General features: G+C 43.4%; 1 protein-coding gene across 4 annotated transcripts in view; it reads left to right on the forward strand.

Moving 5' to 3' along the window:
• Positions 1–19,092, forward strand: part of LOC111143103 (solute carrier family 22 member 15) — a 79,952-nt gene that overhangs the window by 54,385 nt on the left and 6,475 nt on the right. For all 4 annotated transcript variants that reach the window (XM_022496582.1, XM_022496581.1, XM_022496580.1 and 1 more), the window contains exons 7-9: positions 3,045–3,185; positions 5,400–5,485; positions 18,675–18,795. In XM_022496582.1, the coding sequence (XP_022352290.1) occupies positions 3,045–3,185; positions 5,400–5,485; positions 18,675–18,795 (348 nt within the window). The remainder of the gene's footprint in view (positions 1–3,044; positions 3,186–5,399; positions 5,486–18,674; positions 18,796–19,092) is intronic.

A 19,092-nucleotide genomic window follows, 5' to 3' on the forward strand; every position in this document is an offset into this window, starting at 1 on the left:
AACCAAAATATTCACCTGACTTGCTCTACTGTAATACTCACTTTATTGCAGTGGTCTAGAACCCACAGTATCTCCTAGGTATGCCCGTCCATTGTGCTCGGTTGCCGTAAATTGGACCCAGGATTGGGTGTGAACAGCATATTTACCAGCTCGAAGGACTGTCTTGCTGTGGTTGGCATGTATTTGCCATGAAGGCTGCGTAGAAACCTACATTTTCATGTGGGGATTAAGGAGAATCATTTTATATGAAAGTGATCTTCAATGTAAACCTGTTGAAAACAGCAGATGGACAGGATGAAGCTGTGAATATATTTTGCTGTATCGTGATTCTCCTTTTCCACCCAGCCAGGCATGGCTGCCACCTCTGTGATTAGGGGCCAGGGCATTCCCTCTGCCGCCCTCCCCACAGACCCAGCACCGTGCTGGAATATCCCAGATGCAGAAGAAATGTGGAACAGAGGACGCACAGTTGGAGACATGGAGATTAGGGGAACTTTGAAAAGCCGACCTGAAAACCCAGTGTAGGAGCGTCTCCTCTGGGTTCGGCTTATTCCAGACATTTACATAATATATTCAGGTGCTTTGGGCTCCATAAAACTCCGCATTTGCATGTCATATAGACAGTCAAACCCTCTGCCTACTTCTTGAGGATAATTTACTTCTTGTGTTTAGGTTTTTGGGGTTTTTTTGTTTTTTGTTTTTTTTGACGCAGATTAACTTTTGGATTCTGGCCTCCAGGGGATAAAAAACAGACAAACAAAGTAGACTGGGAACCAGGGAGAACATCCGTTTATTTTCTATCTTACATAGCCAAAGGAGTTCTTCTCAAATGAACCTCTTCACCCTGGGCTCCAAATGCTAAAATACACAATTATAGAGACAGTGTCATTCCACATAACGGCTGTTGTTTTTGAAGATGCTGTAAAATTCTGAAGTCTTTTCTGTGGGTCTGCCCTTGAAGACAGCCCTTACCTGGGAGTAAAATGGTACCTCTGCAGCTCACATCTGTTCCTTTGGTTATTTCCCACACTAGTTCCTTTTTAAATAGTTCTTTGATGCCCTAACTATACTGTTAAATATTATGCAAGCATTCTAAATTTTGCTTGGGGCCGGTAAGACGGATTGAAATGATTTTAATAGCTGTAATTACGCATCCCAATGACCAACTTGCCATTAAGGAACCTCGTGAGCGGAGTCCCTGCCTTGGGACCATCGGCCCATGCTCCCCCCGTGCTCACCCACTACTAGCAGCTTCTGCTCACCTCTCGTGTCCTAAACTGGTTTTGTTTATTTGTGCCTGAATTGCTACCATCCCAGCTGTGTTTAAATATGTGTGTTTCCACGGCTGGAACTACTTCACTGGGATTTCTCTTTGATTGATTGATTGATTGATTGATTGAGCATGTGCGAGAGTGAGCTTGGAGAGGGTGGATGGAGGGGCAGAGAGAAAGAGAGAGAGAGAATCCCAGGATGCAGGGCTCGATCTCACGAGCCTGAGATCAAGACCTGAGCTAAAATCAAGAGTTGGATGCTTAACCCACTGAGCCCCCCACCCCCACCCCGGGTGCTTTCTATTTTAAGTGCAGAGTAGACACACACTGCTGCATACAATGCACAGCAGAGGAGGATGTCTGCTGCGGGAAGATAGGATTTTTTAAATACTTTAGAAAGCTGCATGGGTTTATATTTGTTTTAGCTTACTGCTTGCGGACAAGGTGGGTGCTACAGGCAAAACAGCTCAGTGTCACCTTGCATCCTTACACATGATGTCATGGCTCCGACACCACTCATCATCCTTAGTACACGAGTGACAGCTCCACGCAGTGAGCTATAATGGGACGTAGCTGCTATGGCCAGCTGTTTGCCAGGGAGGGATGCCCCTCTAAGCAGTCCAGCTCCAGAGGTCCCTCTCCTCTCCTCCCATCCCTCTCCTGCTCACTGCAGCGCCTTCTTAATAGCCCAGGGCACCTGGCCCATTTGGCTGTTTTGGCAAGATGGAGAGAAAGCTTTCCCCTCTCCTGTTTGATCTCGTCGTAGCAGCAGCTCATCCGATGTTTTCTAAGGAAAACAAAAGGGAAGCCAATGGAAACTTCTCTGTAATAAACACCCATCAGGTGAATTGCAAAAATGTGAAAACTGATGGACTTCCAAAGCCTGTAGTACATTGTATAAGAATGTGTGGTTTCCAAAATACATCTATAGAACAGCAAAGCCTACTTTTGGTGGTTTGTTTCTGTTTGTTCTGTTCTGTTTCATTTTGTTTTTAATAATTCAGTTTCCTAGGCACAGGTGTTTGTCTTCTTCTCTTCCCTCTGCTTGAGAAAGCCAGGACCTGGAGCTTCAGGGTGGCACTTTGGTCAGCTTACAACCCCCTCCCCCAGCTCCTTTGTTCCCGGCCCAGTGCCTGCGACCTAGGAGCCTATCCCCAAGTGTTGCAGAAACAGCACGCAGAAATAAACTGATGGCTTCTCCGAGGGTCCTTCCTCAGCTGACCCTCCTGGAGGATCCTGCCTCCGCTGGGCTCCCGGTCTTCCCTTTCCTGTCTCGGTGGGTCGAGAACCTGGTCAGGGGGTTGGAGGGCCAGTCATCTCTGGCCTGCAGGTGACCCACCGACCATCCGGTCACTTCTCAGCGCATGCTCTCAACACCACGCCCTGTTGGCTTTCCCCTCGGGAGCTCTTTCCTAGAGTCTTTTGGACAATAACACAGCAGTTGCCTGTGGCCAGTGTTTATAAACTGCTGGATTAAATAAAGCGAGAATAGTCATTGTCTTCTGCTAAATGCAGCTGTGCTTGATGGAAGGACAGTTGATGTCTGCACTCTTCCAGGAGTAGCCACTCATCTGCTTTAGAGAGTGTCTAGGCGTCACTCAACCACTTCCAAGGCCCCTAGAATACATTTAGATTGGGATGGAAAGGTCAGTGGGAACGTCAAGCTGATTGCTTAAGACAGATGACATTATACTGAACCAGTGACTGGACCTTCTCCGGCAGATTCTCACGTGCTTTTCCTGTTGACCTTCTTGTCTTTCACCCCAACTGCAGGTTCGTGTGCAGCTTGGTGTATTACGGCCTCACTCTGAGTGCAGGGGATCTCGGCGGAAATATTTATGCCAACCTGGCCCTGTCTGGCCTCATAGAGATTCCGTCTTACCCTATCTGCATCTACTTGATTAACCAGAAATGGTGAGTAGAATTGAGTATGGAGGGCCCCACATAGGATCACACTCTCATATCCATAAATACCTAAGTATCATTGTCTTTGTCGACAGGCAGTATCCGCTCAGCACTCCAGGGTGATTAGAATTCTTTTCAGACCAAATGCAGTTGGAATTCACTTTTTAGTGTGGTATCGCTTGGGTTTCATATTTATGCAGGTTTTCAATCCAGTATTAAAAGGCACTACCACCGGGTTTTGGGTAGTCTGTGGGTAGTCAGTTATCTCCAAGAGAAAGGATTTTTGGCTCTGTATAGATGGAGCTAGGTCGACCCAGCCCCTATCATGTAGATGTTCTTACACAAGCACAGAATTGGAGGACCTGAAAAGACTTTTCTTACCTCTTAAGACCCACTCGACTTCAATGAGTGGAGGAATTCACCCTGCTTTTGCTATTTATTCGTGGGGTATCTTACAATACTTTTTAAAAGAATTCTCTTTTATAGAGAACTCCATTTCCTCAGTTTCCCTATTAGGTCGCTTCTGTTACTGAGCCCTGACCAGGGCAACTGAAAATCCCATTCAGTGTGAATCAGCTGGATTGTGCTGTTCCCTGTTCCCCAGAAATCATTATTTTCATCCAAACAGCATTCTTTTTGCACTACCCTTGGGGCTGTTGTTATGGGTGGTGGGCTCAGGGCATTATGAAGGGCAGGTATAGAATCTGTTCAGCTTTTCTCTGGGGGCAGTCCCGGTCGTCTGTGCTGCCCCCTCTGTTAAGGACTGAGCTTGCTGTCACCACGGTCCAAGAGCCGAGTCAGGCTGCATATTCAGAAATCTGTCCCCATCACCTCCAGTGAGCCAGACGCCCCTCCCTTGTGTTGTCACAGCTTCCTTGCCCACCTCTGAGGACCCCTTACAAAGGGTTTGGAAGGGTGTCGTCCTGGGGAGCAGCCTCTCTGGCTTTGCATCCCCCATGCCCGCCTGGCGTGGCACCTGTCCACTGGAAGGTTCTCAGTACTGATGTTAGATGAGGCACTATGACCCGGAGACCCACGTGTCGTCCTGTCTCCCAGCCACTACCACTGAATTCAGATCTAGTCTCAGCCACGTGTTACTTTGATGACTTTGACAGATGATGGCTTCGACAGGTAAGCTTCTGCGTACTTATCCCTAAACTTGGGCTTCTAAAATTCCCTGGCAGAATTATTATACAGGTTACAAGTACTGTGGCAGTTCCTACAGGGGACCTGGCAAGTCACAGGCCCCTATTGAAGGGAGACTCGTTAATGCCAGTGCTTTTCATCCAAGCCTCCAGCAATTCTTTGAAAATTAGTTCCCTTGATGAAGTGTGCAGTACATGTCATTTAATTCTGACATACTCACAAGAAATTTTTTTTTTCAGTTTGTATTTTTAAGAGAGAGAGCCTTGTTTTACAGTGTTTAAAATTTGCAACGACATGGATAGCACTAGAGGATATTATGCTAAGGGAAGTAAGTCAGTCAGAGGAAGACAGTTGTATGATTTCACTCATATGTGGAATTTAAGACACAAAACAGATGAACATAGCGGAAAGGAAGGAAAATGAAACAAGATGAAATCAAAGACTCTTAATCGTAGGAAACAAACTGAGGGTTCCTGGAGGGGAGCGGGTGGGGAGGGAGGGATGGGATAATCGGCAGATGGACATTCAAGAGGGCACTTGATAGAATGAGCACTGGGTATTGTATGCAGCTGACGAATCACTGACCTCTGCCTCTGAAACTATTAATACGCTATATGTTAATTAATTGATTTTAAATAAAATTTTAAAAATGAACTGCCAGAGATTCAGGTCACGAAAAGAAGTGAGCTAAAGACTCAGTTCTCCATGGTTCATTTTCATTCTCTGGAAGATGGAGAGCACAGCGCATGCCTTACAGGTTTATTGTGAGGACTAAGTAAGATGGAAAACATTCAGCACCACCTCGCACATGGTGAACCCTCACAGAAGTTGGTAGAATGATTTCTGTGTTTTTTTCCCTGCACACATCTTTCGATCCTGCCATCCGGCCAGTTTTCTCCGGTTTTGTGATGGCTCCGTATTTTATGTCCTAGTCAGTCACATCTGCCACCCATTCCTTAAGCAACGATAAGCATATATAATGAAAGCAGGGACATTTCAGGAAGAAGGTTCAGGAGACAAAGCAGATGAATTTTTAAGATCCTCAAGAGAAATGTGTAACGTCTTTCTGTTGTTTAGGTTTGGTCGGAAGCGGACATTAGCGGCATTTCTGTGCCTAGGAGGACTGGCTTGTCTTATTATAATGTTTCTTCCAGAAAAGAAAGGTATGCCTTCCAGATTTCTACAGAAGGGTTTTGAACAGCACTTTTATTACAATGAATCTCAATATAGTAGAGAGATTACCATATGCCATGCTTCATTTCTGTGATTGCATATTATTTAGCGATTGTGTGGGCTATAATGGGCCAGATTCTTCCCATTGCCTGAACTATTCTCTGGGTGAATAATGTGCTTAGAGGTGCACTATTAATTCTTTCAGGCGATTAAGCTACCATCTGGGGTGTCTGGGCTGCAGCACTGTTGATGCTAGAGTTGTTTATTTGATGATGGGGAGGACCATTTAGCTCTGCAGAGGGAGAAGCTCCGTCCAGAGCTACAGATTTGCACACTCCATTCTAGCCAATCATAGATCAGAGGTCAGAGTCCCTGGTTCTCAGAGGCAGCTTTGGCACCCTGGGCATATCCAGCTATACCCCTGGGACACCCCCCCCATCATAACAGCAGCCACAGTAAGAGTGCTGTTCTCTGTTGGTGACAACAGACATGTTCCCAGTCTTTTTTAAACTGTGAACAAAACATCTTTAGAAAACTCTGGTATTTTTATATATTTGTAGCTTTGCTGTGCATTTTTATCTAACTTGACTTCTGCCCCTCTGTAGAAATTATGTTAGAGAAGGATGGTTCTCAGCCTTTTTTTTTTTTATTTTATTTATTTATTTGACAGAGAGAGAGATCACAAGTAGGCAGAGAGGCAGGCAAAGAGAAAGGGGGAAGCAGGCTCCCTGCTGAGCAGAGAGCCTGATGCGGGGCTCGATCCCAGGACCCTGAGATCATGACCTGAGCTGAAGGCAGAGGCTTAACCCACTGAGCCACCCAGGCACCCCTCAGCCCTTTTTTTTCCCCCTTTTTTTGCACTAGCACACCTGGTACATACGAGCTGTCTTGTCAAAACCTGAGTCGGCCAGTGATTTCCAACAGTATGGAATGGGTCATAACGAACACATTGCTGCTGGGGCCTTGTGCGGGGGGCTTAGGGATCTTAAGAAGTCTCCATCCCGGAGCTTTTACTTCAGGTGGGAATCACTGTGAGGTGTTTTCATGGAAGGTTTGACAGCTGCTCAGAACAGAGCTTGAGAATTTACATCCCGACCCATCATATCACATAGGAAACTCTCCCTTGGTCGTTGCTTCTCACCAAAGACCCCAAGGCTATGTGTTCTGGTTCTGTAGTTTCCGGTACACTGTGCTGCCGGTCTTCACCTCAAGTTCTATGCCTTGAGCCCAGAGGAAGGTTTGTTCACTACCATGGATGTGACCCGTATGTAGCACAGCCTTGTGTGATGTTCATGGAATCACACAAACTAGAGGATATAAGTTTGCCCATTTGTGACTCTCTAAAGAAATTGTCACATCTGCTAATGCCAGAAAAGGGAGAGTCCTCCGCTCTTGCCTTGGTGTGGGCTTGTAGAAGCAAGGGCCTGGTTCTCTTTGTCTGACAGACCACAGCGGGCTTCAAATCATCATAGCTTTATTTTTTTAATACATTTATTTATTTATTTGGTACAGGGAGTGTGTGTGTGTGTGTGTGTGAGAGAGAGAGAGAGAGAGAGAGAGAGAGTAAAAGAAAGCACGAGTGGGGGGCAGAGGGAGAAGGAGAAGCAGACTCCCCACTGAGCAGAGAGCCCAACACGGGGCTCAAACCCACGACCCTGGGATCATGACCTGAGCCAAAGGCAGATGCTCAACCCAGGCACCCCAAAATCATCATAGCTTTAGATTCAGATTTTGTTTTTCACAGACAACCTGGAAATCCCATTGTTTTTATCTGTCATAGGCCAGTTCTATTTGTCACCTTGTAGACAAAACTTTCTTCTTGTTGCCATAAGCATCCCTGGAACCTGTCACCCCTCTGCCAGCAGGGCCAGTTCATGTCTCTCCCCCTCCCACATAGCTGTGCACTGCAGGGAACCAGCCCACCGCCCAACACTCTGCACATGGTGCTTTCTGCAAAAGCCCACAGTGGAAGCAGGTGTGTGGTCTCAGCCAGTCCTGGCCTCACTCTGCTCATGTGTGGTTGGTTGGGGTTTTTGTTTTGTTTTGTTTAAGATTTTATTTATTTCTTTGATAGACAGAGATCACAAGTAGGCAGAGAGGCAGGCAGAGAGAGAGAGAGAGAGGAGGAAGCAGGCTCCCTGCCGAGCAGAAAGCCGGATGTGGAGCTCGATCCAGGACCCTGAGACCATGACCTGAGCCGAAGGCAGAGGCTTTAACCCACTGAGCCACCCAGGCCTCCCTACGTATGGTTGGTTGTTTTTTTTTTTTTTTTTTAAAGATTTTATTTATTTATTTGACAGAGATCACAAGTAGGCAGAGAGGCAGGCAGAGAGAGAGGGCGGAGGAAGCAGGCTCCCTGCTGAGCAGAAAGCCCGATGCGGGGCTCGATCCCAGGACCCTGGGATCATGACCTGAGGCAAAGGCAGAGGCTTTAACCCACTGAGCCACCCAGGTGCCCCCGTATGGTTGGTTTTAAGAGAGAAGCTCGAGTGAGCCCTTTATTGATGGTGCCCCCCAGGTGGACATGGAGTGAGGAGGGCTCCAGTGGGATGCCTCCGTGGCATGTACCTCTGTTATACTTAGAAAAATGGACGTCGAGTCAATTTTTAAAGATTTCCAGGAAAAGAAATCTCACTATATCCTTAGAAAATTGTTTCTATTTTTAATAGCCATGAGAACGGGCCTCTTCCGCCACAACTGAGCTTCGTCACTAGAGACACAGAGATGACCACCACCATCCCCCCTCCTTTTTTTTGCATAATCCTTTCTATATTTTCTGAGAGTCAACTATTCCTGAATCTTCTCTTCTTTGAGCTGAAAAATTTGTTCCTTAAACTTTCTTTGAAGCTTTCATATTTACTACTTAAAGCATGTCAGTGGCTCTCTTTTAAATCTCAGTGTGTTCAAAGTTCTGAGCCTTAAGCTACTTCTTACAAAAGTTCTGATAAATATATATTAAGAAAGAGACCTAGTAGTTTGAAAAATTCTATTAGCATCATCTTCTCAGTGCTTTTTGTACCTGTTTTCCCTCACTTTTCCCCACCAAACACACCTTCACTCTCTTTCTGCCAACATAGGTGTCCCAGACCCTGCCAGCTTTTTTTGGTACCTGTGTTTGATTGTGGTTCTCTGTGTCTGAGGCGCAGACAGACATACAGGTACACCTCTAGAAGAAACCACAAGTCAGCTAGCAAACACATTGTTTGGCATTCCTCAGGCTGTGGTTTATAATTTTTAGGCAAAGCGTCCTGCCCGGTGCATGTTCGCACATTGGTTGGCCTCCAAGTGAATGTTCTCCCTGGGGGTAGTATTACCAGGTGGCCACTAATATTTTTGTACAGATTTCTCATCATTCATTTTGATTTCTATCCTTGCTTAAAGGATCCTGATTAAACCTCCAATACTATCGTTTCTGAAGAGTTGACTATATACTGGGTTCTCTTCATATACAGAAGATACTACATATTATCCACATTTGATGAGAAAACTAAAGTTCACATAGGTGAAGCAACTTGTCTATGTTGGCACAGCAAGGAGGCAGCACACTTAGGATTCAGATTTCAGGTCTGTCTGACTTTACAATCTGTGCTGTTTGGGGAATGCTATTTTTGCCCTCTTAGAATTTTATAGCCAAAGTATTCACTGCACATGGTGAGGCTGTTGTCTTAGAAAATTAATGCTGCCTAATTAGAGCCACTTCTTAACTCTTCAATAGACAGGTCTGTTGGGAATTGGCCAGGGTTCAAGGACTTGGGTTGTCAGAATGATGCTGGGCTCTTGTTGGCAAGGAGGTTCGTGGCAGCGGTGATCCTGCCAGAGACTGACTACTGGGGAGTCACAGCACACGACCAGATCAGCGAGTTTCACAGTGGAAAGAGTGTCCTCAGACTCTACTCCGAGCACCTTTATATTTCATTTCTTTTATCAACCTTGGTCTGCCCATTCTTTAGTCACTTGATTTCTCTGGTGTTCCTGTAGGAAGGACCCTATTCATAAACAAGACCTAGTTCCTGGACTCAGAAAGCTTACAATCTGGTGAAGAAAATGAGTTATTAGAGAAAAACAACAACAACAATAAAAGTCAGGAGATACTGTATGAGAATTGACCACAAAATGCCATGGGGACTTTAACTTCAGACCATGATCATAATGGAGACCAGCTATCCTCCTGCCTTAAACAAGTATAAAACCAGAGAAAATAAAAGAAGTACTGATTTTCATACACTGGACAATAAACTGCCCAGGACAGACAGTGATCCCCGAGTGGAAGGAAACCACGTGCTCCCTGTGACCTCACTCAGTGTCTCTGAATCACAGTGCAAGGAAGGGGAGCCCAGCAAATCCTGGTGCTTTCCTAAATTCAGAAGACAGTAATATTAAAACTTGAAGAGACCAAGATTTCTAGAATTTGCTAGAAAATATACTGGAGAGGAATAAGATACACAGAGGAAGAACTCCAGAGATCTGCAGAAGGGGCCTCCGAGTCTTCTGGCTGCTTACTGATCTGTGCATGTGTTTGAGGAAGCTACTGAGGCTACTGAGGCCAGAGAGAGAGGACCGCCAGGAAGCAGCATTCAGGACAAATCATGGAACCCAAGGCCATGCCTACATTGCGTTCTTTTCAGCCAGATGTGCTCCTCTGGGTAGAGACCTCCTGGGTCAAAGAAGCCCCACACCAAAGGCTATTCTCTGCTTGCGCTCAAAGCGCTTTAAAAAGCTCAGAAGGATAAAGTGATCCCAAGTAACTTAACTGCATCCCAGAATAAGGAGCAACAGTATTTAAAGAAATATGATTTCAGCACCTAGCAATGTAACATCCATAGTGTATGGCATCCTGCCAGTATTACCAGGCAGGAAAATACCACTTATGATCAGGAGACGTGGTAATAGAAACAAAACCAGAAATGACCCAGACGATAGAAGGAGGAGATAAGAACTTTAATAAAACAGCTATTATCAATATATTCCGTGTTTAAGAAGAGAGAGGAAAGCATGATCATGAACAGAGTAACAGAGGCTATAAAAGACACATGTGTGACATCTAGAGATGAAGCATACATTGCATGAAAAACAATGCAGTGGATGAGATTAGTTACAGAAGATCAGTGAAAGCCATAACAAAAGAAAGTACACAAGGGGCACCTGGGTGGCTCAGAAGAAGCCCCTGCCTTCAGCTCAGCTCATGATCTCCCAGTCCTGCGATCTGGAGCCCCACATCCGGCTCCCAGCCCAGCGGAGAGTCAAATCTCCCTCTGCCTCTCCCTTTGCTTGTACTCTCCTTATCTCTTTCTCTCTCTCTCAAATGAATAAATAAAGTCTTGGGACACCTGGGTGGCTCAGTTGGTTAAGCGGCTGCCTTCGGCTCAGGTCATGATCCCAGCGTCCTGGGATCGAGTCCCGAATTGGGCTCCTTGCTCAGCAGGGAGCATGCTTCTCCTGCCTCTGCTGCCACTCTGCCTGCCTGTGTGCGCGCGCTCTCTCTCTCTCTCTGACAAATAAATAAATAAAATATTTTATAAATAAATAAATAAACAAAGTCTTTAAGAAAGGAAAGAACATATTCAAAATGAAGCAGAAATAAAGAATTGAGTGAAAAGTTAACAAAGCATCAATGAGTTGTAGGACAACACTAAGTCTAATGTATTTGTAACTGGAATCAAAGAAGGAGGAAGTAAAGTAAAAATTATTTGCAGGAAAGATGGTCAGATCCTTCCCATGTTTGATGAAAGCTAGAAACACCTAACAAGAAAGTCTGTTCATCAAGAGGATGTAACGTACTGATTGTGTAGCATCTAGTAACAGGTTCAAAATACATGAAAATCGGATAGAACTGAAAAAATACATAGACAAATCCAACTTAGAGTTGGATATTTCAGGATCCCTCAACGATTCATAGAAAAATCAGACAGCAAGTAACTACAGATATGGAGACTCGAACATAACCGAACTGCCATTTTTCAGACGCTCTCTCCTGACACAGGAGAACATGCATCCCCTCTGGGGCACACATGAAATACTCACCAAGAATGACCACGTTTGGGCCATAAAACAAGTTGCAATAAATTGAAGAGGATTGAAATCTTCCAAAAATAGTTGTTTTATGAGAGTGGAATTAAGCTAGAAATCAGTAACTGAAAAATATCAGGGAAAACCTCAGATATTTGGATTTTAAAAACCGCTCTTCTAAAAACCCATGGGTCAAAGAAGAAAGGAAATTAGAAAGTATACACATATTTTTTAAAGATTTTATTTATGTATTTGACAGAGAGAGAGCACAAGCAGGGGGAATAGCAGACGGAGAGGAAGAAACAGACTGCTTGCTGAACAGGAAGCCCCATGGGGGTTTCAATCCCCGGCCCGTGGGATCATGACCTGAGCTGAGGGCAGATGTTTAACAGACTAAGCCACCCAATGCCCTGGAAACATTTTTTTTTAAATAGTTTTTGGTGGTTTTTTTTTGTTTTTGTTTTTGTTTTTGTTTTTTTAGATTTTAATTGTTTATTTATTTATTGGAGAGAGAGAGAGCATGAGAGGGGGGAGGGCCAGAGGGAGAAGCAGACTCCCCGCCAAGCCGGAAGTCCAATGCAGGACTCCATCCTGGGATTCCAGGATCATGACCTGAGCCAAAGGCAGTTGCCTAACCAACTGAGCCACCCAGGTTCCCCCCCAACCTGGAAACGTTTTTAATTAAACAGTAATTAAAACATAACCTCTCAGTTTGTGGGATGCAATAAAGTAGTGCTTAGAGAAAATTTAATTAGAAATATGTCAGAATAAAGGTGTTTTCAAATCAACGAGCAAACTTCTTCTCTAAGAAAATAGAAGAAAAACTTTAAAAAAATGACTAATTAAGCACAAAGCAGGACAAGGAAGCAAATAAGAGCAAAAAATCAGTGAAATAAAAACAGGAAAATACTAGGGAAAAACCAATGAAACCAAAAGCTGGTTGTTGAGTTCATTTAAATCAATGAACCTCTGGCCAAACTAATATAAGAAAAAGAGAGAAGACACACATTGCCAATATCAGGAATGAAAGAGGGGAACCTATAGAACCTGTCGGCATTTGTAAGGGAACACTGTGAACATTTTTATGCCAGTAAATTCAACTTAGGCAAAATGGGTCAACTCCTTGAAAGATACAAGCTGCCAAAGTATACTCAAAAACCCAGATAAGCTGAATAGACCTCTATATTCAAGAAATTGAATCTGCCGGGACAAACATTCCTACAAGAGAATTCCTGGCCCAGATGGCTTTGCTGGTGAATTCTCTGAAACATTTAAGGAAAAGGTAACAGCCATTCTATACGTTCTTCCAGAAAATACAAGAGGAAGGAATACTCCCCCAGCCTCATTTGTGAGGCCAGCAATTATCCTGATACGAAAACCAAAGACTTTACAAGAAAACCACAGACCCGTGTAGATGCAAATCCTGAACTAAATATTAGCAAATTGAATCCAGCAGTGCACAGCACAGGCGATACATCATGACCAAGCAAGAGATATGCTCCCAATGCAGGGCTGATTTGACATTCAAAAGCTAAGTAGTGTTATTCACCATTTTAAAAAGGCAAAAGAAAAAAAGATGATCATTTCAATACAAGTCAAAAAAGCACTTATGAGAATTCAACATCCATTCATTACAGAAACCAGCAGCAACTAGTAGTAGTTGATAAAGTGTATCAAGGGGGAACCTACAGCTAACATCATTTCATGGTTAAAAAGCAAATACTTGCTCTCGAAGATCAGGACAAAGGGAAGGATGTCCATTGTTATCACTTCTGTGGAATAGTGTACTGGAATTACTAGTGAATACGATAAGGAAATACAAAGAAATTAAAGGGATCCAAATTGGAAAGGAAGAAGTAAAACTGTCTTTATTCACAAGACTCCTGGAGAGTGTCCATAGAAAATCCTAGAGAATATACAAAAAAATCTAAAATTAATAAATGAGTTTCACAGATGCATGTGACACAATTTTATTTCTATATATTAGCAACAATTTAAAATTGAAAAAATATCATTTTTAATAAAATAAAAATATATATTTAGATAAATTTTACAAAATAATGTTTAAGACCTGTACAAAGCTATAAAATGCAAAACTGATGAGAGAAAATCAAAGAAGAGACTAAATAAATGAATTGGTGGTATTAATAATAAAATAAATGAAGAGATTACCATTCAGGGTTGGAAGATCTTCTTTAAGTCATCAGTTCTCCCCAGATCAGTCTATCTTCAGCACAATCAAACCCAATAAAATTTCCAACAGACCTTTTTTTTGTGGACAGATATTGACAACTTAATACCAAAATTTTTATAGAGATGTAAAGCACCTAGAATATCCCAAAATAACTTTTATCAAGAAAAGTAAAGTTGAAGGACTTATCTACCTGATTTTAGAACTTACTACAAAGTTACATTAAGATAGTATGATATTGTCAGGTAGGAATGGACGTATAAATAATAGGATAGAATTTAGTATGAAATAAACCCACGCATATGGTCAGTTGATTTTTTTTTTAAAGATTTTATTTATTTATTTGACAGAGATCACAAGTAGGCAGAGAGGCAGTCAGAGAGAGAGAGAGGAAGGGAAGCAGGCTCCCCGCTGAGCGGAGAGCCCGATGCGGGGCTCGATCCCAGGACCCTGAGATCATGACCCGAGCTGAAGGCAGAGGCTTTAACCCACTGAGCCACCCAGGCGCCCCTGGTCAGTTGATTTTTATTTTATTTTTTGAGGGGGGCTGAAATTTTGATCACCTTTTAAAAATGTTTTATCCAGTTATAACATACATAGAGAAAAACGCACACAGTCAACTGATTTTTAGCAAAGAAGACAAATCAACTCAATGAGGAAAAAATAATCTTTCCAGCAGTTGGTGCTGGGATAATTGGATGTCTGTGTGCAAGCAGTTTAACTTCAACTTGCCTGTCGCATCACACGCAGTTATTAACTCCTTGGGAGACTCCGACATAAAGCCTAAAACTACAGAAGTTCCATAAGAGAATGTAGGAGAGAAATCTTAGTGACTTTGGTTTAGGCAAAGATTTCTTATATAGGACACACAAAGCACAAAGCAAAAAAAAATTCATTACTTAGACTTCAAAATGAAAAATTTTTGCTTTTTGAAAGACATAACTAAAGAAAAGTAAGGTGCAGACTGGGAAAAGTAATTGCAAAACATATACTTGATAAAGAACGTGTACCCAGAATACAGAATGGACTCTTGCAGCTTAATAATGAGAAACAAACAAACAAACAAAACATGGACAGAAGATTTGAACAGACACTTCTCCAGAGGGATACGAAAATGGTCAATAAGCATGGGAAAAGATGTTCAATTATTTAACATCAGGGAAATGGAAATCAAAACCACAATGGAGATATACCACTACGCACCTATTAGAATGGCTAAAATTAGGGTGCCTGTTTGGGTCAGCCAGTTAAGCGTCTGCTTTTGGTGCAGGTCATGATCCCAGGGTCCTGGGATCAAGTCCCATGTCGAGCTCCCTGCTCAGCTGGAAGTGTGCTTCTCCCTCTGTCCTTTCTCCCTGCTCGTGGCTCTCTTTCTCTCAAATAAATAAATAAAGTCTTAAAAAAATAAATCTAAAAGACCAACCATACCATCATTGGCAATGATAAGGAAGAATTGGAACTCTTATATCCCACTGATAGAAATGTAAACTGGAACAGACCCTTTGAAAACATTAGCAGCTTATTTAAAAGGGAGACATACACGTGCCATATGACTCACCTTTACCCAGGGAGGCAGGAACACAGATGGACACAAAGATTTTGATGCAAATGTTCATAGTAGCTTTATTAATAATGGTCCCAAACTGGAAGGAACCCAAATACCCATCAGCTGAGGAATGGATAAACAAATTGTGACCTATTCATACAATGAAATATTGCTGAACAACAACAAAAGGATTGAACTGTGACCTACTGATTACACACAACAACATGGATAAATTTCAGAACCATTCATGCTAACTAAAAGAAGCCAGACGCAAAAGTCTACAAACTGAATTATATCATTCATATGAAATTTTAGAAATGGTGAAACTATAGTGACAGAACTTTATGCATATATGGTATTTTTCTTTAAAGGGGGGGAGGGGAGCAAATGAATTCTAGGTTCTTTTGCCCGCCTGTGTATCGTAACAGAGGGCATACTGCTGTCTTAAAGATTTTTAACATATGCATGAGCAATCAAAAATTTGTCATAATCATCCAATGAATGAAGTAGATGATTAAGTTGAATTTTTACTATTTGGGATCAATGAAATGTGACTATAACATGCTGAGAATTTTTGTTCTGGCAACCTCAGATAGACTCTGAGAAAACTTCTAGATAGCTAGTTCCAAAAATGATGTCCCCTTATAGCTTCATCATTGGAATAAACTTACAACCTTTTGAATTCAGTGCTTTGAAGGATACAAGATACAAGTGTTTTGAGAATTATCTTTTTTCCCCTCAAAGATAATTGAGCTTAGTTTCCTTTTTTTTTTTTTAAGATTTATTTATTTGACAGAGAACACAAGTAGGCAGAGCAGCTGGCAGAGGGAGAGAGAGCACAAGTTGATAGGGAGAGGGCACACAGAGGGAGAGGGAGAAGCAGGCTCCCCACTGAGCAGAGAGCCTGAAACGGGGCTTGATCCCAGGGGATCATTACCTGACCTGAAGGCAGACCTTCAGCCGCCTGAGCCACCCAGGCACCCCTAGTTTTCCTTTTTTTAAACAGTCACTTTGTACTTTTGCTGGTAGTAGCCAGTAATAATCTGATTTTATATTCAGATAAAGAACCAAAGTCAGATGTCCAAGGAACCAGCCCAGGGGCTGCCAAGCACTCCTGAAAGAATAAGAAATAATTTTCTAATAAACAGAGCTACCGAAATTGACACGGGCTACCTGGGGATAAGGTAAATTCCCCGAGGTTCGGGTGGTGACTGGACTCCAGTGTCAGGAGCGCAGGAGAGGTTACGAGCATCTCATGAGCGAGAGGCCGATGGGAGAGCTCTGTGGGGACAGAGCTGGAGCCTCGCTCCCCAAATGGCTTCCAGCCGGAAGTGTCCTGAGCCTCACGGGAAAGACTTCTTGCAGCTTTGGTGTCTGTGGGCGTTTGGATAAAAGCCTTCCGTGTTGTGCCATTTGAATTCAATTTTCAGGACAGCAATCCCCTACCCTGCTGTTAAAGATGTTACAGAGCGTCGCTCTACAGTTCTGAAAGATGCCATCCCGTACGGGTTGAAAACGGTCCCAGAGATCATCTGCAGTAAAGCAAATGTGCAGATTCCCGTTTGCTTCAAGGCTACCGAATACCTTTTCACGACACACCAAGTTTTCTGGAAAATAACTGAAGAATTGCCCTTATTATTGGTTTAATGGAGGAGATCGTTAGATCTCTAGCGCAGACATGGATCTTGTGGTAAACGCCGAAAGGCAGCGTTCTTTTTCCAGAAGCACTCGTGGCTTCAAATAATATATTCAGTACTTAAAAGAGCTAGCATCTTTTTCCAAATTGCCTGGCAGAAGAGGAGAAAGCCCCAGATGGTCGGGTTTGGCAGTGCCTGGGCTGCTGTGCTCAGGACACCATCTTTAAAGTAGATGAAGATTTATTTCATAGGCAAGGAAGGGGAAGCATATTTTAGGATGGAGTATTTAAATGCCTCCCTCCTTAGAAGTTGAAAGAGCATGAACACAGATTCTTTGCACTAAATTAATCCCTACTGTAGTCCTTCTACTAATTTGCTCAGCAAATATTTAGCAAGCACCGCAGAGTATTGTCCTATGGGAGACGGTGTGAGAGGCACAGACGCGAGTGGGATACCAGCCTTAGCCTGAAGTAACTCGATGCAGACAAGATGGAAAAGGAAGCAGCTCCAGGAGTGTGTCTGAAACATGCCAGTTGAATGGGTCAGGGACTAGGGACAGTGGAGTTCAAAGAAAGGAAGGTCAAAGGAAGGAAGGAATATAGCTTTTGAGTTATTTAAGGAAAGAGTGGTTTCTGTGGGCCATGCAAGCAGCCCAAAGGAAGGGGACAAGTGTATCCTATTTGGCAGAAATGTCAAGGAGAATGAGAGGCAATTACTTTGGTGATTAGGACCTTGCTGTTGACCTTCAAGTGTAGGACTTTGAGGAGAGCGTGCTATCGGAAGCCAGATTGTAGTGAGCTACAGGGCAGGTTATTTGGGGAAATGGAGAATTAGTCACTCATTGAAGATGTCTGCTAGTCAAGGGGGTAAGTACAACACAGTCGATGAGATTTTATTCCTCAGAAGGATAAATTGTTATTTTGAGAGCAGAGTTTGCCAGGTTATTGAAGGGAGAGGTTAAATATGTTTGAAAGGGAATGATTGCATTGCAAGATCCTGGGGAGAAAAATGTTAATAAAGGAAAGAACCACAGGATAATTGATAGTATTTTTAATAGGGAAATGAACTGCCATAATCTGTATTTTTGCATTTTATATAAAGAGATAACATTAAGAAATATCTGTAACATTAAGAAATTATCTATTCAGAAACTGAAATATCATTAGTGATTAGTAATTCAAGTAAGAAGTTGGGCAGGAAGAAAAATTAAAAGTAGTTCCATATTTAGAGTCTTGTTCTTTTAAGAACATTAATGATTTATACCCTCTGGTAGTCATTTAACGGGGTTATTCCTTATCTTCCAATGGAACACCAAGAAATGCACACTGAGGAGAGTGGTTTTCCTGGACCTCCCCTCTGCCTCTTATATCCGTCAGACTTATTCCCCGCACGCACCAGAGCTTGTCAGGCTAACCACCATTTCATGTCACTGGTTGGTGAGCCACGTTGGAAAGGAGAGGCAAGTAGCCTCTGTGCTGGGTGAGACTTACCGGCCTCATGAAGCTTGCTTTACCACAGGATAGTTTTCCAAGAGCTCTGTCACTGAGGAGGAAGCAAGTTTAATCCCCACCATGACCTCCACTGTGGAAGATTTCAGGGGGTTGGGCAAGACACTGGGAGAATATTTGCATGGGTGTGTTGTGTGTGCTCACTCAGCCTGAATGGGTAACCTGTCATACCACCTCCTCACTGTTCGACATCAGTACTTGAGTCTCTGGCTCCTTCAGAAGTCAGTGTGTCACTCAAAGGTATTTTTCTCCCTGAAGGACCTCACGGTGTTTTACCCTTGTCCTCCTCAGACACAGGTGTGTTTGCAGTGGTGAATAGCCATTCCTTGTCTCTGCTCGGGAAGCTGACGATCAGCGCGGCCTTTAACGTGGTGTACATCTACACCTCTGAGCTGTACCCCACGGTCATCAGGTGCGCCTCACACACCCTGCATGTTTTGCAGTAGACACTTGCCACAGCGGAGGTATGGTTCTCGTTCCACCGGGACCATAGTTAGGGTGGGCCAGCAACAGTTCAGCAGGCCGGCTTAAGCCCAGAAACTGCCTGTGTGGACCGCACTCGGCCCACTTGGCTGAGGAAAATGTAGCTATATTTTGAGCTAAGTTCCCTCATGTAAATCGTGAGAGAAGTCCTCTACACTAAACACATCCCATCACCCAGAGACTGCTCGGATGCCATCTTGATTTCAGCGGACTGGATTTATTCATT

This window comes from Enhydra lutris, unplaced genomic scaffold (genome assembly GCF_002288905.1).
Source record: "Enhydra lutris kenyoni isolate GAN:26980312 unplaced genomic scaffold, ASM228890v2 scaffoldscaffold9, whole genome shotgun sequence".
NCBI classification, from domain to species: Eukaryota; Metazoa; Chordata; class Mammalia; order Carnivora; family Mustelidae; genus Enhydra; species Enhydra lutris.